At 41.1% G+C, this 26774-nt stretch overlaps 1 protein-coding gene across 3 annotated transcripts in view; it reads right to left on the reverse strand.

Annotated features, from left to right (window-relative positions):
- rapgef5a (Rap guanine nucleotide exchange factor (GEF) 5a) overlaps window positions 1–26774 on the reverse strand; it is a 50951-nt gene that overhangs the window by 4211 nt on the left and 19966 nt on the right. For all 3 annotated transcript variants that reach the window (XM_029732386.1, XM_029732385.1, XM_029732387.1), the window contains exons 7-16: window positions 26710–26758; window positions 25070–25146; window positions 22491–22664; window positions 15354–15520; window positions 14290–14390; window positions 7401–7479; window positions 7174–7324; window positions 5863–5954; window positions 5625–5655; window positions 4970–5048 (exon numbers count right to left, since the gene is read on the reverse strand). In XM_029732386.1, coding sequence (XP_029588246.1) covers window positions 4970–5048; window positions 5625–5655; window positions 5863–5954; window positions 7174–7324; window positions 7401–7479; window positions 14290–14390; window positions 15354–15520; window positions 22491–22664; window positions 25070–25146; window positions 26710–26758 — 1000 coding nt within the window. The remainder of the gene's footprint in view (window positions 1–4969; window positions 5049–5624; window positions 5656–5862; window positions 5955–7173; window positions 7325–7400; window positions 7480–14289; window positions 14391–15353; window positions 15521–22490; window positions 22665–25069; window positions 25147–26709; window positions 26759–26774) is intronic.

Genomic DNA, 26774 nt, shown 5'->3' on the forward strand with positions numbered 1-26774 from the left:
TTGATTTTGGAATGAGATGTGTGACGAGAAGGCGTCCACATACGTTTGGTCATGTAGTGCAGTTGTCCTTGCCGAGACATTAGATGACCTCCAGAATATGTTGAATATTGTTAAACTATGGTGTACTAAATTGAGACTGCCGATAAATCAAGAAAAGACCCAGATTATTCATTTCCGAAAGAAAGGCGTGCAGTGAAGTGCACACAACCTTTGTTTTGGTCCAACCCCATTATTGTACACTCAGCTCTATAAATATCAAATAAAATACAATTTTATTAGTCACATGCGCCAAATACAACAGGTGTAGACCTTACAGTGAAATACTTACTTATGAGGCTCTAACCGACAATGCAGTTAAAAAAAATATGGATAAGAATAAGAAATAAAAGTAACAAGTAATTAAAGAGCAGCAGTAAAATAACAATTGCGAGACTATATACAGGGGTACAGAGTCAGTGTGCGGGGGCACCGGTTAGTCGAGGTAATATGTACATGAAGGTAGAGTTATTAAAGTGACTATGCATAGATGATAACAACAGAGAGTAGCAGCGGTGTAAAAGGAGGTGGGGGGGGGGCAATGCAAATAGTCTGGGTAGCCATTTGATTAGGTGTTCAGGAGTCTTATGGCTTGTGGGTAGAAGCTGTTTAGAAGCCTCTTGGACCTAGACTTGGCGCTCCAGTACCGCTTGCTGTGCGGTAGCAGAGAGAACAGCCTAAGACTAGGGTGGCTGGAGTCTTAAACAATTTTTAGGGCCTTCCTCTGACACTACCTGGTATAGAGGTCCTTGGGTTCATTCTGGATGAACACATGCCCTTTGAAGATGCCATAATATCACTAGCAGATTCTGCCGGTAAAGCTTTGGGGTCAATCTTGGTTACTGTGCTTATTTTCAGCTAAAACTGCTGTGTGTGTCCAGGGATGGACTATGCAGCTGGGGTTTGGGGTTCCAAAGTAGGTACTAATTGCAACAATGTTTAAAACAGAGCAATCTGCTGCTTTCTTGGTGTGCACCACAGGAGGTTGGTGGCACCTTAATTGGGGGGGACCTGCTCTTGGTAAAGGCTGGAGTGGAATGGTATCAAACTGACCAAACCTGGCCACCTGTGGAGATTTTTTTTATTTCACCTTTATTTAACCAGGTAGGCTAGTTGAGGACAAGTTCTCAATTGCAACTGCGACTTGATAAAGATAACGCATAGCAATTCGACACATACAACAACACAGAGTTACACATGGAATAAACAAAACATACAGTCAATAATACAGTAGAAAAAAATAAAACAAAAAGCCTATATACAGTGAGTGCAAATGAGGTAAGATAAGGGAGTTAAGGCAATAAATAGGCCATGGTGGCAAAGTAATTACAATATAGCACTTAAACACTGGAATGGTAGATGTGCCGAACATGAATGTGCAAGTAGAGATATTGATGTATACATCATTGATGTATACAGAGAAGAGAGTCGGCCCGAGAATTGAACCCTGTGGCACCCCCACCATGTGTGGTTAGGCAAAAAGTGACATGATACGTCTATGGAACAGACTGATAAATATGCCAGAACACAGAATCACTAAAAAAGTGTTTGACTGGGACCTTACTCATAAACATCTGTGGGATGGAGAATTGTTATCCATTTTTTGTGAAACTGATTTGCAGGATACACTGAATATATAAAACATGCTCTTTCCATGACATAGACTGACCTGGTGAATCCAGGTGAAAGCTATGATCCCTAAATGATGTCACTGTTAAAACCACTTCAATCAGTGTAGATTTTTAAGCCTTTAAGACATGGATTGTGTTTGTGTTTGTATTTATTATGGATCCCCATGGCAAGTTAGCAGCTACTCTTCCTGGGGTCCAGAAAAATGAATGCAGTTATACAATTTTAAAAACACTACAGGGCAAAAGGGGGAGTGTGTCACGTCCTGACCAGCAGAGGGCATATTGCTTAGTCTAGGTCAGGATGTGGCAGGTGGTTTGTGTTTGTTTAATGTTGATGATTGGGACTTCCAATTGAAGGCAGGTGTGTATAGTTGCCTTTGATTGGAAGTCCTATATAGGTGTGTGTGTTTGTCTTTGGGGTTGTGGGGAATTGTTGTGTGCACTGCTGCGTTTTGGTATAGCCTGCCACACCGTCACATCGTAAGTCCGTTCATTGTTTTGTTTATTGGTTTTCAGTGGATGCTCTACTCCTTTTGTTTTCAACATTAAAAACATGAGTATCCACACTCCCGCTGCGCCTTGGTCCTTCTCTCTTAAATACGACATATTCGCCGAAGAGTACGACATATTCTGTGACAGAGTGCAAGTCAATATTAGGAAGGTGTTCCTAATGTTTGGTATACTCTGTGTACAGTGCCTTACAAAAGTATTCACCCCCCTTGGCGTTTTTCCTATTTTGTTGCATTACAACCTGTAATTTAAATAGATTTTTATTTGGATTTCATGTAATGGACATACACAAAATAGTCCAAATTGGTGAAGTGAAATAAAAAAACGGAAAGTGTTACGTGCATATGTATTCACCCCCTTTGCTATGAAGCCCCTAAATAAGATCCGGTGCAACCAATTACCTTCAGAAGTCACATAATTAGTTAAATAAAGTCCACCTTTGTGCAATGTAAGTGCCACATGATCTGTCACATGATCTCAATATATATATATATATATATATATATATACACACACACATACACACACACACACACACCTGTTCTGAAAGGCCCCCCGAGTCTGCAACACCACTAAGCAAGGGGCACCACCAAGCAAGCGGCACTATGAACACCAAGGAGCTCTCCAAACAGGTCAGGGACAAAGTTGTGAAGTACAGGTTAGGGTTGAGTTATAAAAAAATATCCAAAACTTTGAACATCCCACGGAGCACCATTAAATACATTATTAAAAAATGGGAAGAATATGGCACCACAACAAACCTGCCAAGAGAGGGCCGCCCACCAAAACTCAGGGACCAGACAAAGAGGGCATTAATCTGAGAGGCAACAAAGAGACCAAAAATAACCCTGAAGGAGCTGCAAAACTCCACAGCGGAGATTGGAGTATCTGTCCATAGGACCACTTTAAGCCGTACACTCCACAGATCTGGGCTTTACGGAAGAGTGTCCAGAAAAAATAAGCAAACATGTTTGGTGTTCGCCAAAAGGCATGTGGGACACTCCCCAAACACATGGAAGAAGGTACTCTGGTCAGATGAGACTAAAATTGAGCTTTTTGGCCATCAAGGAAAACACTATGTCTGGCACAAACTCAACACATCACCCCGAGAACCTCATCCCCACAGTGAAGCATGGTGGTGGCAGCATCATGCTGTGGGGATGTTTTTCCTCGGCAGGGACTGGGTAACTGGTCAGAATTGAAGGAATGATTGATGGCGCTAAATATAGGGAAATTCTTGAAGGAAACCTGTTTCAGTCTTCCAGAGATTTGAGACTGGGACGAAGGTTCCCCTTCCAGCAGGACAATGACCCTAAGCATACTGCTAAAGCAACACTCAAATGGTTTAAGGGGAAACATTTAAATGTCTTGGAATGGCGTAGTCAAAGCCCAGACCTCAATCCAATTGAGAATCTGTGGTATGACTTAAAGATTGCTGTACACCAGCGGAACCCATCCAACTTGAAGGAGTTGGAGCAGTTTTGCCTTGAAGAATGGGTAAAAATCCCAGTGGCTAGATGTGCCAAGCTTATAGACATACCCCAAGAGACTTGCAGCTGTAATTGCTGCAAAAGGTGGCTCTACAAAGTATTGACTTTGGGGGGGTGAATAGTTATGCACGCTCAGGTTCTGTTTTTTGTATTATTTATTGTTTGTTTCACAATAAAAAATATTTTGCATCTTCATAGTGGTAGGCATGTTGTGTAAATCAAATGATACAACCCCCCAAAAAATCTATTTTAATTCCAGGTTGTAAGGCAACAAAATTGGAAAAATGCCAAGGGGGGTGAATACTTGAGCAAACCACTGTATATTCAGGAACATATTAGCATGTGGTGTCAACCAAATCAAGGACAAAACCACAAGGAAAAACGGGCAGCTTATATTTGGTTTAAACCTAAACTTAGAACGTACACTCTTATCAACGAGAACTACACCCCTGAACCATATGTCCTCCTGAACCTAACAAAAAACCAAACGTCCGTTTGTGCACCACTCAGATCCGGCACCCTCGCTCTGGCTACAGAGACGCGTCATTTAACAGATTGTCCGAAGAGAGAATTTGCCTACTGTGTGAACTTGGGCAAATCGAAAAGGAAATCCATTTAGTGTTTTATTGCCCTCTGGATGGCGATCTGAGACATGTTCTTTTTAGTAAAAATGTTGGTGATAAACTTGAAGTATTCTGCTTACGGGACGAGCAGAGTCTTGAATTCAGACAGGGCTTGTTTGAGATTGCTCAGTTATTTCACAATGCCTGGAGGAGAAGGAGAAATGTACTGGTTGTGTGGTGTGGCTAGATGGTAGCTGGTTGTGTACTATGGCTAGATGGTAGCTGGTTGTGTAGTGTGGCTAGATGGTAGCTGGTTGTGTAGTGTGGCTAGATGGTAGCTGGTTGTGTAGTGTGGCTAGATGGTAGCTGGTTGTGTAGTGTGGCTAGATGGTAGCTGGTTGTGTAGTGTGGCTAGATGGTAGCTGGTTGTGTAGTGTGGCTAGATGGTAGCTGGTTGTGTAGTGTGGCTAGATGGTAGCTGGTTGTGTAGTGTGGCTAGATGGTAGCTGGTTGTGTAGTGTGGCTAGATAGCTGTACAGGCTGTGATTATTGTATGCATATCATTTGGAAAATGTTATTTTGTTTTGATTACAAAGAAAATGTCACTCCGTTTAGTAGTGTCTTGTAGACCCATGTGGGCTGGGCACCGCTAAGTGTATGACACTTCAATAAATCATACCAATCAAAATCAATAATATCAATCACATACAATCACAGCATCACGTGCGTGTGTTCTCACCCTCTTTGGTGTCAGCCCGAGGGAAGCGGAGTGGCAGACTGTTCTCCTTTAAACTGAGCTGCTGGAACAGAGGCTTACTCTGGAGAGACAGACAGAGAAATAGAGGGATGAAGACAGAAAGGAGGGGAGAGAGAGGGATAGGGAGAAAGAATGAGAAAGAGAGAGGGATAGAGAGCGATGGAGAGAGGGAAAAGGGGACAGTGGGACATAAACCATTAGATTATAAAAGGGTTACTTTAGGATTTTGGCAATGAAGCCATTTATATACTTCCTCAGAGTCAGATTGAACTTGTGGATACAATTTTTATGTCTCTGCATGCAGTTTGAAGGAAGTTTCTAACTAGTGTCAGCGCAATGACTGGGGGAGTCTATGGTAACTGCTAGCATGCTAGTAGACACCATAGCCTTCCAGTCATTGTGCTAACGGTAGTTAGCGGTTGCTCGCAAAACTAACTCTAACGTCTTTCATACTGGATGCAGAGACATAACAATGCAATCCATGAGTTCATCTGACTCTGGGGAAGTAGATAAAGGATTTCACTGCCAAAATCCCAAAGTATCCCTTTAACTTGGCAGTGACAGATCATTTTCGTCTACCAATTATCTCTCCCCCCATTTTCTCTCGCTCCCCTCGCCCTTCTTCCATCCCTCTCACCTTTTGTTGTGGAGGACATTCATCCACTGTGCTGAAACAAAAACAAACAAATAAACAAACAACTCCATATTTGCTTGTTCATAAATAAAGATTTACTTGAGAATTGAAGCTTCCGTTTCCTCTATCCCACCCCCCTCTATCCCCCCACAGACAAACCGTAGGCTGTGCTCATGTCTCATAAACAATGGCGTCCTTGTGCTGTACAAACACACACACGGATACACACACACACACTCACTGTCTACGTCGTAGAAGCTTCTGGAACTCCTTCATGTCTTTCTCCAGAGACGGAAACTCATAAAGATCCTCTAACACACACCTGGAGAGAGTCTGACACACACACACACACACACACACACACACACGCACACACACTTAGAGATATATTTAGGTTTAAGTATTGTAAATGTATGTGCAAACATGTGCTAGGGAGAAAACAAAGCTGCAAGCTCACAAGCACACATACACTTACCGTAATTTCTGGACTATAAGCCGCAACTTTTTTCCCAGGCTTTGAACCTCGTGGCTTAAACAATGACGAGGCTAATATATGGATTTTTCCCGCTTTCAATTTTTTTTTTCTCAAAAAAACCCCCATTCTGTGTCGTGCTCAGTTTTTTGGCGGCATGAAGCTTTCATTAGACTAATGAAATTGCCGAACGGGTTAAGGTCAAACAACTTTTGTTTACTGTTCAGATTAAATCGAGCGCTCTCAAACTTCCCATCATTCTGATTACGGGAGTCATTTTGTCACCCTGATTCCTGGGGGCACAACAAAGTATTTGCAGCCACTCGACGTCAGTGTAAATCGTGCATTTAAGGTGGCGCTCCGTGTTCAGTGGGAGGCTTGGATGACAAGTGGGGAGAAATCCTTCACTAAAACGGCCGCATGCGAAGAGCAACTTATGATCAATTCTGCCAGTGGGTCCTGACAGCGTGGAGCATTGTCAAAAAATCCACTATCATCAACGGGTTTGGAAAGGCTGGACTGCTGCGTGTTGAAGAGGGCACAGCGGGGGATTTGCCTCCGGATGAAAGTGACGAGAGCGACAATGAAAACGATCCAATATCTGGTGAAGCAATTCAGAGGCTATTCAACTCCGACACCGAAGGAGATGGTTTCAGTGCACAGGAGAAGGAAGATGGTGACCAATTACTTTCTTGGTAGGCTACTGTTTACTGCTAATTTTTTATTTTTTGTTACAAGCCGTGTTTCGTTAAAGCCTATTTATTTTTGTTACAAGCCGTGTTTCGTTAAAGCCTGTGTAAAGTTAATTTGTTTCAATGTACGGGTAGGCACCTGCGGCTTATAGACATGTGCGGCTTATTTATGTTCAAAATAATACTTTTTTAAAAATTCAGTGGGTGCGGCTTATATTCAGGTGCGCTTAATAGTCCGGAAATTACGGTAAGTTATCGCTGTCACTGACATGCAGAATATATTTCCTTTCCTTCCTGTTACTAGGCAGCTATTACCTGGGTTACACTAGATAATCCCCACGACAACCCTCACACACTGGTTACCAAACCTGTGTGTGTCTCCTCCTACCTTCATGAATGCCTTGATGTGTTCGTCCTCTCGTAGGAAGTCCTTATATAGGCGTGTCCAGTGAGCAACTAGGTGTAGTACTTTCCTCTTCCTATAGAGGGCCTCCTTTCCATCCTCCTGACCTTGACCATGCACACGCTTACTGCTGTAGGTGGGACAAGTTAAGGACAATACACACTACACAGAAACACAGACAGACAGACACACATGCAGTGTGTGAAGGATATTGTCCGAGCAGGGCCTGACAGAGGTCGTTGGTCGTCATGAACACTAGGTACGTCAACAGGAAGTCATCCAGCAGCAGCTCTGAAAAAGGAAATGCATCACAGGTCACGAACCTCTATACCTCAGACAGTGAGAGAAAGACAGGAACGTTGAAAGAGGGTTTGTGTCAAAAGTGCGTGGGCCAGATTAGAGTCCACAGCAACATGTTATTTGAGCTCTGAAGGCAGCGGCCTAACCTCTAGACCTCCCCAGGCCCACCTACACCTCTCTGCAGTTGTGTTGTGTCAACTTTCTTTGAGAGCTGGGAGAAATGGCCTAAAAATCATAACCTGATTTTTTTTTCAAACTTATGGGCGATTCAAAATATACTGATATCTCGATTTGTTTAATGTTTTCTCTGAATAAGCTTTGTTGTACAATTAACGGTCAAATACACAGCATTTCAAACAGTCAGCAATAATCTAATGAATTCAGGGATTGTGAAATTGGCCAGTCTGTTCGTTTTAGCCATGATGCTCCTGTATTTATTGCCCACGTCTGAGTTATGGAAGACATAGTGTCATAGTGCCCATAGACACATAGTGATGAGCTTTGAGGGCACTAAGCGAAGGACACTGGGACTAAACACCTCCCTCTGCGACTGGATCCTGGATTTCCTGACAGGCCGCCCCCAGGTGCTAAAGGTAGGCAACAACACATCTGCCACATTGATCCTCAACACAGGAGCCCCTCAGGGTTGCGTGCTTCGTCCTCTTCTGTACTCCCTGTTCACCCACAGGACAAGCATGACTCCAACACCATCACTAAGTTTGCCGACGACACAACGGTAGTAGGCCTGATCACCGACAACAGTGAGACTATTGGGAGGAGGTCAGAAGTGTTGCAAGGACAACAACCTCTCCCTCAATGTGAGCAAGACAAAGGAGCGGATCGTGGACTACAGGAAAAGGAGGGCCGAGCACACCCCCCTTGAACATCAACGGGGCTGTAGTGGAGCAGGTCGAGAGCTTCAAGTTCCTTGGTGTCCACATCACCAACAAACTATCATGGTCCAAACACACCAAGACAGTCGTGAAGAGGCCACGACAACACCTATTCCCCCTCAGGAGACTACAAAGATTTGGCATGGGTACTCAGCAATGTTCCCTCTAAGCTGAGCACGGGCGCACAGTAGTCACGAGACTGCCGCGCAGAGTGGAGAATATCAACCCATGAACTTCACTCAACTTCCTAGAGTTTTCCCTGTTAGTTAACACTATCAACGGTTCCCTTTACTGTGGCAATTGTGATTGAATCAACGCAATATTATCCACTTTCAATGCAACATACCGAAACAAAACAAACTATGCAAGATATTTTGTTGTAGGCAGAACACATCGGAGTAGATTCTATTGCACACGACTCAGCCCATACTCTTCACTTGTGTGGCATAACCAATCAGAGCTGCAGTAAGCCTATATGCAAATAGACCATTAACATATATGGATCTGTGCCACTTACTTTGAACTGGACTGTGTACAGCTATGGTCGTGAGTAGATAGATTAGCTTGTTTTGAGATCAAAGCAAGAGCTGCATGCAACCACGTGTGCACATTTTGTTCATATCCTTTGCTAGTTAGTGAGTTATTAGCCCAGTTATAAATTTGTAGTCAGTAAGAGCTGACTACAAGAGCACAAACGTGTACATTTCTAGACATCTTTGAAAAGCAAGTCAGATAAAGAGCCCTCTTTTGTCTTAAAGGGGCAGTGTTGTATTTTGAGACAGGCTTGAATAAGCTAAGTATCCAATAGGCAAAGGGTAGCATAATTTGTCTGAGTCACTGTAATAGTGGTATGGGGGATAATAATGCATTTTATTTTGTAAAGTGGTTTCTTGCATCAAACAACACATCTTCAGTCTGAAGGACAAGTGGATAAACAGGTTAATATCAAGCCCTGCATGTTATTATCAAAAGTCTCATGGAATGTAGGCCTACATTGAACACCACACATTGTCTGCTACTGTAGGCTGAATGATATAACGGTTATTTCCATGTTAAAATGTTATGGGATGCGTATTCTCCATTGTTTTTGATGGTATGCCACTCTGGTAGGCCTACATTATGATCCAATAGCCACAGTAGCCTACTTGGCCACTGGTAAAACTGTAACTAAAGCGGGTACAGCCTCAGTGTTCACAGTAAACACACGCTGGAAGTTACACAAAATGTTCACAACGTCCAAGTTTGCGCTCAGCAGATCTGAAATTTGCTCAGTGCCTAATTATTTTTTGAAGGAACATTGGTCCTCATATCCGTAAAAAGTTCTACAGCTGCACCATTGAGAGCATCCTGACTGGTTGCATCCCCACCTGGTATGGCAACTGTTCGGCATCTGACCGCAAGGCGCTACAGAGGGTAGTGCGTTCGGCTCAGTACATCACTGGGGCCAAGCCAGTTTTCTCTGCTACTGCATGGCAAGCGGTACAGGAGCGCGAAGTCTAGGTCCAAAAGGCTCCTTAACAGCTTCTACCCCCAAGCCATAAAACTGCTGAACAGTTAATCAAATGGCCACCCAGATGATTTATATTGACCCCCTTTTTTTATGCTGCTGCTACTCGCTGTTTATTATCTATGCATCGTCACTTTACCCCTACCTACATGTACAGTACCAGTCAAAAGTTTGGACATCAACTCATTCAAGGGTTTTTCTTTATTTTTACTATTTTCAACATTGTAGAATAATAGTGAAGACATCAAAACTATGAAATAACACATATGGAATCAAGTAGTAACCAAAAAAGTGTTAAACAAATCAAAATATATTTTATATTTGAGATTCTTCAAAGTAGCCACCCTTTGCCTTGTTGACAGCTTTGCACACTCTTGGCATTCTCTCAACCAGCTTCATGAGGTAGTCACCTGGAATGCATTTCAATTAACAGGTGTGCTTTGTTAAAAGCTAATTTGTGGAATTTCTTTCCTTCTTTAATACATTTGAGACCATCAGTTGTGTTGTGACAAGGTAGGGGTGGTATACAGAAGACAGCCCTATTTGGTAAAATACCAAGTCCATATTTTGGCAAGAACAGCTCAAATAAGCAAAGAGAAACGACAGTCCATCATTACTGACATGAAGGTCAGTCAATCCGAAAAATTTCAAGAACTTAGAAAGTTTCTTCAAGTGCAGTCACAAAAACCATCAAGCGCTATGATGAAACTGGCTCTCATGAGGACCGCCACAGGAAGACCCAGAGTTACCTCTGCTGCAGAGGATAAGTTCATTAGACTTACCAGCCTCAGAAATTGCAGCCCAAATAAATGCTTCATAGAGTTCAAGTAACAGACACATCTCAACATCAACTGTTCAGAGGAGACTGAGTGAATCAGGCTTTCATGGTTGAATTGCTGCAAAGAAACCACTACTAAAGGACACCAATAAGAAGAAGAGACTTGCTTGGGCCAAGAAAGACAAGCAATGGGCATTAGATTGCCGTGTCTTTGTGAGATGCAGAGTAGGTGAACGGAGGATCTCCGCATTTGTGGTTCCCACCGTGAAGCATGGAGGAGGTGTGATGGTGAGGTGGCGCTTTACTGGTGACACTGTCTGTGATTTATTTTGAATTCAAGGCACACTTAACTTCTATCCCACCTGCGGGACACAGCCAGTGAAATATCAGGGCGGCAAATTCAAAAACAACAATGTCATAATTCAACTTCTCAAACATACACTTCTCCTTGATGTAACCACATTGTCCAATTTCAAAAAGGCTTTACAGCGAAAGCAAAACATTAGATTATGTTAGGAGAGTACATAGACAAAAATAATCACACAGCCATTTTCCAAGCAAGGACATGTGTCAATAAAACCCAAAACACAGCTAAATGAAGCACTAACCTTTGACAATCTTCATCAGATGACACTCCTAGGACATTATGTTACACAATACATGTATGTTTTGTTCGATAAAGTTCATATTTATATCCAAAAACAGCATTTTACATTGGCGCGTGATGTTCAGAAAACGTATTCCCACCAAAACCTCCGGTGAATGTGCACATCAATTTACAAAAATACTCATCATAAACGTTGACAAAATATATAACAATTATTTAAAGAATTATAGATAGACTACTCCTGGATGCAACCGCTGTGTCAGATTTTCAAATAGCTTTACGGAGAAAGCACATTTTTCAATATTCTGAGTTCATAGCTCAGCCATCACAGCAAGCTATACAGACACCTGCCAAGTTCGGGGCCACCTAAACTCAGAATTAGTATTAGAAATATTCTCTTACCTTTGCTGATCTTCGTCAGAATGCACTCCCAGGACTGCTACTTCCACAAGAAATGTTGTTTTTGTTCGAAATAATCCATATTTATGTCCAAATACCTCCGTTTTGTTTGTGCGTTCAGAGCACTATCCAAAGGAATAACGCGCGAGCGCGGTACCAGAGACAAAAAGTCAAAATGTTCCATTACCGTACTTAGAAGCATGTCAAACGCTGTTTAAAAACCTGTTAGGGACAGATATTCCGCTAGCGGAACGCCTCACCAATATCCAATGGTATAGAGTGGCGCGAATTACAAATACCTCAAAAATGCAAAAACTTCAATTTTTCAAACATATGACTATTTTACACCATTTTAAAGACAAGACTCTCCTTTATCTAACCACATTGTCCGATTTCAAAAAGGCTTTACAACAAAAGCAAAACATTAGATTAAGTCAGGAGAGTACCCAGCCAGAAATAATCACACAGCCATTTTCAAAGCAAGCATATATGTCACAAAAACCAAAACCACAGCTAAATGCAGCACTAACCTTTGATGACTTCATCAGATGACACTCCTAGGACATTATGTTATACAATACATGCATGTTTTGTTCAATCAAGTTCATATTTATATCAAAAACCAGCTTTTTACATTAGCATGTTTTGTTCAGAACTAGCATACCCACCGAAAACTTCCGGTGAATTTACTAAATTACTCACGATAAACGTTGACAAAAAACATAAATTATTTTAAGAATTATAGATACAGAACTCCTTTATGCAATCGCGGTGTCCGATTTTAAAATAGCTTTTCGGTGAAAGCACATTTTGCAATATTCTGAGTAGATAGCCCGGCCATCATGGCTAGCTATTTTGACACCCACCAAGTTTGGTACTCATTACCTTTGCTGTTCTTCGTCAGAATGCACTCCCAGGACATCTACTTCAACACCCAATGTTGTTTTGGTTCCAAATAATCCATAGTTATATCCAAATAGCTCAGTTTTGTTCGTGCGTTCAAATCACTATCCGAAGGGTGACGCGCCGGCGCGTTTCGTGACAAAAAAAATGCAAAATATTCCATTAACGTACTTTGAAGCATGTCAAACGCTGTTTAAAATCAATTTTTATGTGATTTTTCTCGTAAAATAGCGATAATATTCCAACCGGGAGACGTTGTATCCGTTCAAACACTAAAAGAAGAAAATGGAGTCGTCACATGCACGCGCGCACCAGTGCCATTGTTCTCAGAAGTACCACTCTCCAAAACCCCTACTGCTTTTCGCCCAGAGACTGATTTATTTTGAAATATCGCCCACTCTTCTCACTGAATAGTGGGGTTTCAGAAGGAATGGTTTAAGTAATGGTGGATTATACAGATCCAGCCCTGGCAATGCAGTTTCATGAAGGGCTGAGAATGCAGTTGGCCTGAGCAAGGCACTGAATCACTGATCTACAAATCATCTTACATCCCTAATAGCCACTCATTATGTTATCAAGATTAGTGCATCTGTGCAGACTGAGCTTGCTGCACAACGTTAAACTCTGTCCATGGGAAACGTGACAATATATATATATGTTTTTTTTATGAATGGTTCCGCAGAGCAGTGGATAGAGCAGCAGAAAGGTTCCTATGAATAATTAACTAACCAGCTGTCTGACGTTTAGATAGGACAGCAAGCTTTTTATAGAACACCACTTTAAATGACTAGACTATTTAGCTGGCTTCTACCTCTTTCCTTCTCTCCACCCCTCTCCTTCCACCCTACCTTTCCCATTTTACTCCCTCCTTCCAACTGCTTTCATTTTCTCCATGTTAACAACTCTCCTTCACTCCTCCAATTTCATCCACACACACACACACACACACACCACCCCCGGCTCACAGATCTAATATTAGTAATCAGGTATTGTAGTGTTGTGCGTTAATGTCGCTTTAGGCTAGTTTCAGCTTGTTAAACATGTTGCTGTTTAAAACACACACGCGCGCACACACGCACTCACACAGGCACGCATGCGCGCGTACACACACACATTCCTCTATTTTCTTTCAGCTCTCTTTTTGACTGGTGATCATTAGGGCCGAAGACTCATTTACCCAAGATGGTCTTTTGTCAGCGTTTCCCAATAGGTCACGCTAGTTAGACAACACTGAAATATGCTACAATATATTCCTGAGAAAGAAAGAAAGAATGAAGAACAGTAGAATTAGTGGTTATGTTGCAACATGTTAGGACATTCCTAAGAGCAGGGGAGGGATTGGTGCACACAAACAAACACACAAATTAAATGATTTGGTGTACATTTAAATACGTGTAATGGACTGAGTACAGATCTTTGGGGGATCCCACAATCACCAAACTATCTGCTGTGTGTTTGTGTGACCGGAAGTCCCCACAAGAATAGTAAACTAACCAAAATTTGACCAATTGGGGACATTTTGTTAGTCCCCACAAAGTCAAATGCTTTTTCCAAGGGGTTTAGGGTTAAGGTAGAATTTGTGTTAGGGTTAGAATTAGGTTTAGGGGTTATGGTTAGAAGTCAGGGTTAGGTTTTGGGGTTAAGGTTAAATAGGATTTAACAAGACTGTGTTAAGGATAAACAAGACTGTGTGTGTGTGTACGCGTTTACTCACCAGACACTCTGCTCTCCGGTGCTCCTCTCTGGTCATCCAGTCGTAGGTCACTCAGCAGGTGTTCTAGAATCTTCAGGGGTGTTCCAGACACCACCACATACCTAAACAGACACACACAGAGAAAAGTTACACATAAACAAGGACTCACGCACACACACACACACGATACACACATACCAACACACCTGTCAGAAGCACAGGAGGAAGAGCAGGAGTAGTATTCCTCAGAGCTGCTATCTCTCCTTTCTCTCTCTTCCCTCTCCTCCTCATCCTCCCCTTCCTCATCAATGTAAGGTAGACTACTCCAGTCATCTTCATCCTCATCATCAATGTAGAGCAGGTAAGGGACATTGAAGGTCGGGACAGAACTACTACAACAGTCATCTTCATCATCATCACTACCCTCTTCATCTTCCTCTGCCTCCACTAGTGTGACAGTTCTCAAGTCCATCTCAATTCCTCCAGAGGATTTGCTCTCCCTAGCGCAACATGCCCAGCCAGGGTGCTCTGTCCTGGGCTGAAGAGCCAGCCTGCTCCACCTGCCTGCCTGGAGCTCCACAGATATAGAGGCTCTATAGTAGCTCTACCCCAAAAGGGGATGTACTGAGGCCTCCCCTCTCCCTGCCTAACACCAGAGACACACACACACCCTTTATAAAGTGTAAACACACCCTCCAGGCAGCAAACAGTCTTGCTTTCTTTTGCTTTGTTTTTCCCTTCAAGACAAGAAAATCATTCTCTCTCTGCTTGCAGCTAAAACACACACATTCTCTGTCATAACACACACAAACCCACAAACATCCTCTAGGAAGCAAACACACAATCTATCTTGTCAGGGCAGAAGCTGGTGTGCGTGCAGGCATGCAAAGGGTGTGACTTAAGACGGAGGGAGAATGTAAAATATTTTTCTTGACATGGCTTTCAACGAACAGGTTTGTCTGAGACATACACAGCATAGCTTGAAGTCTTTATAGATCATATATATCGTTTACATGATTCATTTGTATATTCCAGAAACGCCTACAAAGACAGAGAGATTGAAAGTGAAAGATAAGGATACTGACCTCTTCTCTCCGTCCTCCTCTCTGGCCCCTCCCCCTGATGGCGAGGAAGCGGGGTCAGGTGATGTCACTGATGATGGCGAGGAAGCGGGGTTAGGTGATGTCACTCTCTGTAGCACTAGGACGTCCCGACCCCTTTCCTTAAGACACACCCTCCCTACTGCCTCTCCCTGAGAGAGAGAGAGAGAGAGAGAGAGAGAGAGAGAGAGAGAGAGAGAGAGAGAGAGAGAGAGAGAGAGAGAGAGAGAGAGAGAGAGAGAGAGAGAGAGAGAGAGAGAGAGAGAGAGAGAGAGAGAGAGAGAAGAATTGTACATTGGTATTGTATGCAGAATATAGAGAGAAACAGGAGGACAATATGTGTTGTGTGGGATATTTATAACACAGAGTGGAAAAGATACATATATTGTAGGGTGTCCAATCAAAAACGTATCTTTTGACCAATGAGTGAAATAAGTTAATTATGTAGATAATCCTTTAAGAAAACCAATGGTCCAAACCTCATGGTTCTATCATAATCCGTTCAAAGGTTACAAGAGTTTTTACCCTTGTAGGATGGCCAGAATTAGGGTGACTAAATCAATGGAGGCCAGAGAAGAAAAAATAGGTCAAAACTCTGAAAAATGGCATCTCATCAGATAGAATGGATTCTGTGCAAGAATGAAAACTACTGCTACCTGACAGGCTCACTTTCCTCTCGAACCCGCAGGACATAAAACAATATAGAGCTAAGATGTATATCCATTTTGAGACATGTCATGAAGTATTTTCATATTTTAGTGTACACTTGTCATATTAATGCAAAATTCCCGTTGTTGTTAGAAGATTTCTCACAAAAAGAAGCATCTCTGTGAAAGGTCAACGGAGCACTGAGCATATAAAAGGTTTTTTATTTTCAAAGCCTTATACATTTCATTCAGCTCATGTCATGCAACCTGCTGAATCAACTGTGAAGACCACGACCACCCTATCTCTTGGGCAAGGACCCACCACATCTCCCATCAACTCCCTGTGAGCCGCAGATTAAAACAACGGTCTTATATCTGATACAGGGTTACCCCTCTATACACACACCAACCACACACTCAATGTACATCTACACACAGTTAGAATCTGCTGCAGCAAAACCACATCCATTTTGTTTGAGAAAGTATGCTAGCGATGTAAGAGAAAACAGAGTTTGGACATTTGATGGCCTGAAAATAAAGGAATTTTCTGAGTGTTATATACTAGAGAGACAAAATGTTATATATACTGCTCCAAAAAATAAAGGGAACACTTAAACAACACATCCTAGATCTGAATGAAATAAATAATCTTATTAAATACTTTTTACTTTACATAGTTGAATGTGCTGACAACAAAATCACACAAAAAGAATCAATGGAAATCCAATTTATCAACCCATGGAGGTCTGGATTTGGAGTCACACTCAAAATTAAATTGGAAAACCACACTACAGGCTGATCCAACTTTGATGTAATGTCCTTAAAACAAGTCAAAATGAGGCTCAGTAGTGTGTGTGGCCTCCACGTGCCTGTATGACCTCCCTACAACGCCTGGGCATGCTCCTGATGAGGTGGCGGATGGTCTCCTGAGGGATATCCTCCCAGACCTGGACTAAAGCATCCGCCAACTCCTGGACAGTCTGTGGTGCAACGTGGCATTGGTGGATGGAGCGAGACATGATGTCACAGATGTGCTCAATTGGATTCAGGTCTGGGGAACGGGCGGGCCAGTCCATAGCATCAATGCCTTCCTCTTGCAGGAACTGCTGACACACTCCAGCCACATGAGGTCTAGCATTGTCTTGCATTAGGAGGAACCCAGGGCCAACCGCACCAGCATATGGCCCCCCAAAGAAATGCCACCCCACACCATGACTGACCCACTGCCAAACCGGTCATGCTGGAGGATGTTGCAGGCAGCAGAACGTTCTCCACGGCGTCTCCAGACTCTGTCACGTCTGTCACGTGCTCAGTGTGAACCTGCTTTCATCTGTGAAGAGCACAGGGCGCCAGTGGCGAATTGCCAATCTTGGTGTTCTCTGGCAAATGCCAAACGTCCTGCACGGTGTTGGGCTGTAAGCACAACCCCCACCTGTGGACGTCGGGCCCTCATACCACCCTCATGGAGTCTGTTTCTGACCGTTTGAGCAGACACATGCACATTTGTGGCCTGCTGGAGGTCATTTTGCAGGGCTCTGGCAGTGCTCCTCCTGCTCCTCCTTGCACAAAGGCGGAGGTAGCGGTCCTGCTGCTGTGTTGTTGCCCGCCTACGACTTCCTCCACGTCTCCTGATGTACTGGCCTGTCTCCTGGTAGTGCCTCCATGCTCTGGACACTACGCTGACAGACACAGCAAACCTTCTTGCCACAGCTCGCATTGATGTGCTATCCTGGATGAGCTGCACTACCTGAGCCACTTGTGTGGGTTGTAGACTCCGTCTCATGCTACCACTAGAGTGAAAGCACTGCCAGCATTCAAAAGTGACCAAAACATCAGCCAGGAAGCATAGGAACTGAGAAGTGGTCTGTGGTCCCCACCTGCAGAACCAATCCTTTATTGGGGGTGTCTTGCTAATTGCCTATAATTTCCACCTGTTGTCTATACCATTTGCACAACAGCATGTGAAATTTATTGTCAATCAGTGTTGCTTCCTAAGTGGACAGTTTGATTTCACAGAAGTGTGATTGACTTGGAGTTACATTGTGTTGTTTAAGTGTTCCCTTTATTTTTTTGAGCAGTGTACTAGAGAGACAGAATGTTGTATACTAGAGACCGAATGTTATATACTAGAGAGACAGAATGTTATTTAGTAGAGAGACAGAATGTTATATACTAGAGACAGAATGTTATATACTAGAGACAGAATGTTATATACTAGAGAGACAGAATGTTATATACTAGAGAGACAGAATGTTATATACTAGAGAGACAGAATGTTATATAGTAGAGACAGAATGTTATATACTAGAGACAGAATGTTGTATACTAGAGAGACAGAATGTTGTATACTAGAGACAGAATGTTGTATACTAGAGACAGAATGTTATATACTAGAGAGACAGAATGTTACATACTAGAGACAGAATGTTATATACTAGAGACAGAATGTTATATATACTACAGACAGAATGTTGTATACTAGAGACAGAATGTTGTATACTAGAGACAGAATGTTATATACTAGAGACAGAATGTTGTATACTAGAGACAGAATGTTGTATACTAGAGACAGAATGTTATATACTAGAGAGACAGAATGTTACATACTAGAGACAGAATGTTATATACTAGAGACAGAATGTTATATACTAGAGACAGAATGTTGTATACTAGAGACAGAATGTTATATGTTATATACTAGAGAGACAGAATGTTATATGTTATATACTAGAGAGACAGAATGTTATATACTAGAGACAGAATGTTATATACTAGAGACAGAATGTTATATACTAGAGAGACAGAATGTTGTATACTAGAGACAGAATGTTGTATACTAGAGAGACAGAATGTTATATACTAGAGAGACAGAATGTTATATACTAGAGAGACAGAATGTTATATACTAGAGAGACAGAATGTTACATACTAGAGACAGAATGTTATATACTAGAGACAGAATGTTATATACTAGAGACAGAATGTTGTATACTAGAGACAGAATGTTATATGTTATATACTAGAGAGACAGAATGTTATATGTTATATACTAGAGAGACAGAATGTTATATACTAGAGACAGAATGTTATATACTAGAGACAGAATGTTATATACTAGAGAGACAGAATGTTATATACTAGAGACAGAATGTTGTATACTAGAGAGACAGAATGTTATATACTAGAGAGACAGAATGTTATATACTAGAGAGACAGAATGTTATATACTAGAGAGACAGAATGTTATATACTAGAGACAGAATGTTATATACTAGAGAGACAGAATGTTATATACTAGAGAGACAGAATGTTATATACTAGAGAGACAGAATGTTATATACTAGAGAGACAGAATGTTATATACTAGAGAGACAGAATGTTATAGACTAGAGACAGAATGTTATATACTAGAGAGACATAATGTTATATACTAGAGACAGAATGTTGTATACTAGAGACAGAATGTTATATACTAGAGACAGAATGTTGTATACTAGAGACAGAATGTTATATACTAGAGAGACAGAATGTTGTATACTAGAGACAGAATGTTGTATACTAGAGACAGAATGTTATATACTAGAGAGACAGAATGTTACATACTAGAGACAGAATGTTATATACTAGAGACAGAATGTTATATACTAGAGACAGAATGTTGTATACTAGAGACAGAATGTTATATACTAGAAAGACAGAATGTTATATACTAGAGAGACAGAATGTTATATACTAGAGAGACAGAATGTTATATACTAGAGAGACAGAATGTTATATACTAGAGAGACAGAATGTTATATACTAGAGAGACAGAATGTTATATACTAGAGAGACAGAATGTTGTATACTAGAGACAGAATGTTGTATACTAGAGAGACAGAATGTTATATACTAGAGAGACAGAATGTTATATACTAGAGAGACAGAATGTTATATACTAGAGAGACAGAATGTTATATGCTAGAGAGACAGAATGTTATATACTAGAGAGACAGAATGTTATATACTAGAGACAGAATGTTATATACTAGAGACAGAATGTTGTATACTAGAGAGACAGAATGTTATATACTAGAGAGACAGAATGTTATATACTAGAGAGACAGAATGTTATATAGTAGAGACAGAATGTTATATACTAGAGACAGAATGTTATATACTAGAGAGACAGAATGTTATATACTAGAGAGACAGAATGTTGTATACTAGAGACAGAATGTTATATACTAGAGAGACATAATGTTGTATACTAGAGACAGAATGTTACATACTAGAGACAGAATGTTATATACTAGAAACAGAATGTTATATATACTAGAGACAGAATGTTATATACTAGAGACAGAATGTTATATACTAGAGACAGAATGTTATATACTAGAGAGACCGAATGTTATATACTAGAGAGACAGAATGTTGTATACTAGAGACAGAATGTTGTATACTAGAGAGACAGAATGTTATATACTAGAGAGACAGAATGTTATATACTAGAGAGACAAAATGTTATATACTAGAGACAGAATGTTATATACTAGAGAGACAGAATGTTGTATACTAGAGACAGAATGTTGTATACTAGAGACAGAATGTTGTATACTAGAGAGACAGAATGTTGTATACTAGAGAGACAGAATGTTGTATACTAGAGAGACAGAATGTTGTATACTAGAGAGACAGAATGTTGTATACTAGAGAGACAGAATGTTGTATACTAGAGAGACAGAATGTTATATACTAGAGACAGAATGTTATATACTAGAGAGACAGAATGTTATATACTAGAGACAGAATGTTATATACTAGAGACAGAATGTTGTATACTAGAGACAGAATGTTATATACTAGAGACAGAATGTTATATACTAGAGACAGAATGTTATATACTAGAGACAGAATGTTATATACTAGAGACAGAATGTTATATAATAGAGAGACAGAATGTTATATACTAGAGAGACAGAATGTTGTATACTAGAGAGACAGAATGTTGTATACTAGAGAGACAGAATGTTATATACTAGAGACAGAATGTTGTATACTAGAGAGACAGAATGTTATATACTAGAGAGACAGAATGTTATATACTAGAGAGACATAATGTTATATACTAGAGAGACAGAATGTTATATACTAGAGAGACAGAATGTTATATACTAGAGAGACAGAATGTTATATACTAGAGACAGAATGTTATATACTAGAGACAGAATGTTATATACTAGAGAGACAGAATGTTATATACTAGAGAGACAGAATGTTATATACTAGAGACAGAATGTTATATACTAGAGAGACAGAATGTTATATACTAGAGAGACAGAATGTTATATACTAGAGAGACAGAATGTTATATACTAGAGAGACAGAATGTTATATACTAGAGAGACAGAATGTTATATAGTAGAGAGACAGAATGTTATATAGTAGAGACAGAATGTTATATACTAGAGAGACAGAATGTTATATACTAGAGACAGAATGTTATATACTAGAGACAGAATGTTATATACTAGAGAGACAGAATGTTGTATACTCGAGAGACAGAATGTTATATACTAGAGAGACATAATGTTGTATACTAGAGACAGAATGTTATATACTAGAGAGACAGAATGTCATATACTAGAGAGACAGAATGTTGTATACTAGAGAGACAGAATGTTGTATACTAGAGAGACAGAATGTTATATACTAGAGACAGAATGTTATATACTAGAGAGACAGAATGTTATATACTAGAGACAGAATGTTATATACTAGAGAGACAGAATGTTGTATACTAGAGACAGAATGTTATATACTAGAGAGACAGAATGTTATATACTAGAGACAGAATGTTATATACTAGAGAGACAGAATGTTATATAATAGAGACAGAATGTTGTATACTAGAGAGACAGAATGTTATATACTAGAGAGACAGAATGTTATATACTAGAGAGACAGAATGTTATATACTAGAGACAGAATGTTATATACTAGAGAGACAGAATGTTGTATACTAGAGAGACAGAATGTTATATACTAGAGACAGAATGTTATATACTAGAGACAGAATGTTATATACTAGAGAGACAGAATGTTATATACTAGAGACAGAATGTTATATACTAGAGAGACAGAATGTTATATACTAGAGACAGAATGTTATATACTAGAGAGACAGAATGTTCCAACTTCTCACAGATGACTGGTTGACATATGTAGAGGGGAGGAAAGGAAAGGAAGGGTTTGACCAGTCCGTAAAATACACATCCACACATATACCCCCCCACACACACATACATACAGACAAACACACATACATACAGACAAACACACACACACACACACACACACACACACACACACACACACACACACACACACACACACACACACACACACACGTGAAGTTAGAGCATACTATCACAAAATACAGTTTTCAGAAGTATGTTTGTCAGAGGATATGTGTGTGTGCGTGTGTACTCACGGTGGGGTTGCGGTGGTTTGGTACTATGTAGTTCTGGTTCTGTAACAGTCTGCAGCCGTCCTTAGCCAGTCTCTGGACCAGCTCTAGTCTGGTCAGCTCCTCGCGGCCACATACACCGTCCGGCCGCACACACACACTCCCCACGTTGCCACGGAGCGAACACCCCCCCCCCAGCTGTAAGGAGGGGGGCAGAGAGAACAGGTAGCTTAGTCCACAGCCCAACGACATCATCAGTTCACAGGGTTAGAGGTGAGAGGTTAAATATAAAGGTAGGTAACACCCCAAAATAACTTTAGGATCAAATCTACCCCCCTCTCACGGTCTGTCAGCTAGTCTTTCTGTCTGTCTCGGGGTCTCTGTCTGTAAGTCACAGAGAAAGAGAGAAAATAACTCAAAATAATCCCAGTCCCTCTCTCTCTCTGTCTCTGTGTGTTCTTCAGAAACGTAGTGCCGTGTCCTCCCTAGCAGAGCCCTGGCTTTAGAAACACTGCGTCTGGGCCAGTGTGCATGTGTGGAGGTGTTCTTAGCGATACTCTGTTGTTGTGGGGGTTAGGGTTATACTTGGGATGGGGGAGATCCCTTGGTAATATGATGGTATCATCAGTAAGGCAATGTGGACTGTTTATTTACATTGGAGTCTACACGGTGTGTGTGTGTGTGTGGATTGGCTGTGAGCAGGGTACTTCCCGCGAGTGAAACTATCCCACGGTGCCGCCACCACACACACACACACACACACACACACACACACACACACCTTCCCGCAAACCATTGTTTACAATGAAAACACCCCTGATAACAACACACTCTATCTGAGCCACAACCCAAAGTCCTGTCTCCCCTCTTCTACTTCCTCACTCAAATAGAGAACAGCCAAGTAAACATGCACACACACACTTACACACGTGATGGAGGAAATTCATTATTGAAGGAGTGTAAAAGGTTTATTCAGTATACACTCTTCTACTTTCCTCTCTTGTCCGCTCCTCCCCTCTTCTCCCATCCTTCCCTCTCCTCTACTGTGTGTGTGTGTGTGTGTGTGTGTGTGTGTGTGTGTGACAATGCTGCCATTTTTAGACTGCTGGCTGGTGGCAATAATGTAATCACTTTTTCAGTAATTAAAGTTGGAAATTCAAACATGGCAGATTGTAAAATACATTTTTGCTGTAACAGCATACTAATCAGCTACCAATAGATGTTTTATAATATAAAACTGTCCTGTATAGGCTACCTCAACCTGCATGACATGAGCCATCCTTGTAACGGCTGTCGTCGGAATGAGTGGACCAAAGCGCAGTGTGGTAAGTGCTCATGATATTTTATTTTCAAGAAACACTCAAACAAAATCGAAAAACGAAAACGCACAGTTCCGTCAGGCAGATACGCTAAACAGAAAATAACCTCCCACAAAACTCAGGTGGAAAACAGGCTGCCTAAGTATGATTCCCAATCAGAGACAACGATAGACAGCTGCCTCTGATTGGGAACCACACTGGCTCAAAAACAAAGAAATAGAAAACATAGATATTCCCACCTGAGTCACACCCTGACCTAACCAAACATAGAGAATGAATAAGATCTCTAAGGTCAGGTGACAATCCTCGTGCTCTTTTCCAGCTTGGATCGAAAGTTGTTGTGTGTAAAACCAGTCTATTAATACCAAATAATACAGTCAGTCCACCCTCAAAACACTAGTTTACTATGGATTGTTTTATTATTCAGTCTACTATCTATCTATAGCTATATACCGTATTTACCTGCTATTTAGCTACTATTTATAAACTTATTATAAAAATGACACACCAAATAGCCCAACAATGAGGAAAAGAGTAGTCTGCTTGAGGATAAATTGAGCCACTATTTATTGTTCAACTCATCGGGTTTTGTCTGGCTAATTGCCTACACAAATGGGCTGCAAACTCAAGGTAAATTAAATTAAACCAACTTGAGACTCCCCTGGTCACCATAAATCCTCCTTTTTTGGGTGAAAATGTTTTCACCACAGCCTACAGGTCAAGGTTGCAGGCCCGACTGTTTTCTATACTGAGTATTGCCAACCCAGACAGTCTTTCCTGAGACATTGTGCATTATATGTCCATTGCGCTGCACACGATTTAAACTTAGTCTTGAATGATGCGTGCCAAGATATACCAGAGATAAGAGACTGTTGATATTACAACCAACAACTCGTAAACCACTTTTTCTTTTTTTCAAGCCCTCAAGAACGGCTAAATATGATAATCTGTTTGCATCTGCCAATTCATTGGCTGTCCAGTATCCAGACGACCTGTCCCCAGAGCTCCTATACAGTTCATCTCTGCAATTAAGGAGAATGAGAGGCTCAATTAAAAAGATGTTGCAGAACTGATGTATTTGAAGCACAACTCCCTTCTGCCCAGTTTCCCTGAAGTTGCAACGGCAATCAAGCTGCTTTTATATTCCTGTAACTGTCGCTTCTGTGGAGAGATCGTTTTCTAAACTAAAACTGCGGGGGTGTCCGGTATGCCAGTGTGTGTGTGTGTGTGTGTGTGTGTGTGTGTGTGTGTGTGTGTGTGTGTGTGTGTGTGTGTGTGTCCTACCATGGTGTTCTCCTCATTGGTTGTGGGTGACTGTCGGGGGGTGGAGTCTGGTGACTCTTGGCCACCCTGCTCTGCCACTGCAACCAATCACAACACAGAATGTTAGATTGACAGCTGTCAGGACTAATCACCTAGAGGACTAAGGTTTTACTTGCTGAAACTAAAGGAAACCTTACAGTGGCACCAACATACTGTAGTAACACACAATAGTGATGCGCAGGTTGACTCATAACCCACAGTCCCCGTGGATATACCTGAAGGGCGAGCGGGTTTAGGGTCATGAAATATTGTGTGGATGAAGGGCGGGTGGGTGGCGGTGGGTTGAATAAAGAGAAAACAATGCATTAAAAATCCATAAATGTATAATTCTTGTGCAATTCAAATCTATAGGCTACAGTGAGGTTTTTCTTTCATTATTTGTATCTGTCATTAGTACGTAAGCCTAAGCTTTAGGGCCTAACTGTACTCGTGCCAAATACACGCCAATCGCCAAATGCGTTTGGGAACTTAAGCAAAAAAAGTTAACGTCGATCCACTGAGGCAAAAAGGACAATGTCGGCATTGAATTCAATAATAGAAACGAGAGTGGAGAGTTGAAAATAAAGAGAAGGGGAGGCCAGAAAAGTAATGTTTGGTAAAGATTTGGTGAAGTGGTAAAAGAGGATGATAGCAGTGCCAGCTATGTTATGTGTGATGATGGTGAGAGGCGCTATACAAATTCGACAGTCACAAGGCAAGGACTTCAAATATGCACGTCAAAGGGAACAGTACTGTTTAGATGGGTTAAATGGAATAGCAACTGAAATCTGGACACTGATTATAGGAATATAACCTCTCACATAGCCTAATATGAATTCCTGCAGAATTAAGCATTTCTTGCTGTAAAATGATACACCAAATGTACATTTTGACTCGGGAACAGGAGTGGAGGAATATGATTTCTTTCTTTCAGCATCTTGAGAGAATGAATGCGAGGTTAGGGACCGTCTGTAAATGTGCTATCAACCACATAAAATCATGTGCATTTCAACCACATAAAATATGCCTCCATGTCGAACTGAAATCTTATCAGAAACATGTTGGGTCGTATTCAGATGTTTTTAATTTCCTTAAAACCGGTCAAACTGATGCCATTTAAAAAAATATATATATGTTATTGCATTTTCTCCCCGGTCCCTAAACGTCTGCGGTGCAAGACAGGCAGAGAGGAAAGAGAAAACTTTACCGATGTCAACTACATTGAAGCATTCATCGATATCTAACATTATTCTGGTGAGCAAGAGTTTATTTTGTCTTCTAGGGCAGTAATGACAGAAGAGAAGCTGCATGTATGTAATTATAGAAATGTTGACTAACAAATAGACTACCAAAATGTTGGAAATTATATGCACAAACGTCTAAATTAGGCTTAAAAAAAGAAATCCTGCCAAATCCCCTGTCAAATTTTTTTTACGTAATCTGACTGTATAGTGCATTTTCTATTTGCGGGTTAAGGTCGGGTGTGACCTCACTGTCACATATAGTTGAGGGGTTGAGGATGGGTTATTAGCAGTTGCAGGCGGCTTCGGGGGAACAAACAGCTGACCTGCGCATCACTAACACACATAATATAGTACCACGTAATATAGTAACCAACTCACTGGCTTTGCGAGCCTTGCGGGCAAGAGCAGCAGCCAACTCATTCTGGACCTGTAGGGGTAGAACA

The sequence above is a fragment of the Salmo trutta genome, chromosome 34, assembly GCF_901001165.1.
Source record: "Salmo trutta chromosome 34, fSalTru1.1, whole genome shotgun sequence".
Taxonomy (NCBI): Eukaryota; Metazoa; Chordata; class Actinopteri; order Salmoniformes; family Salmonidae; genus Salmo; species Salmo trutta.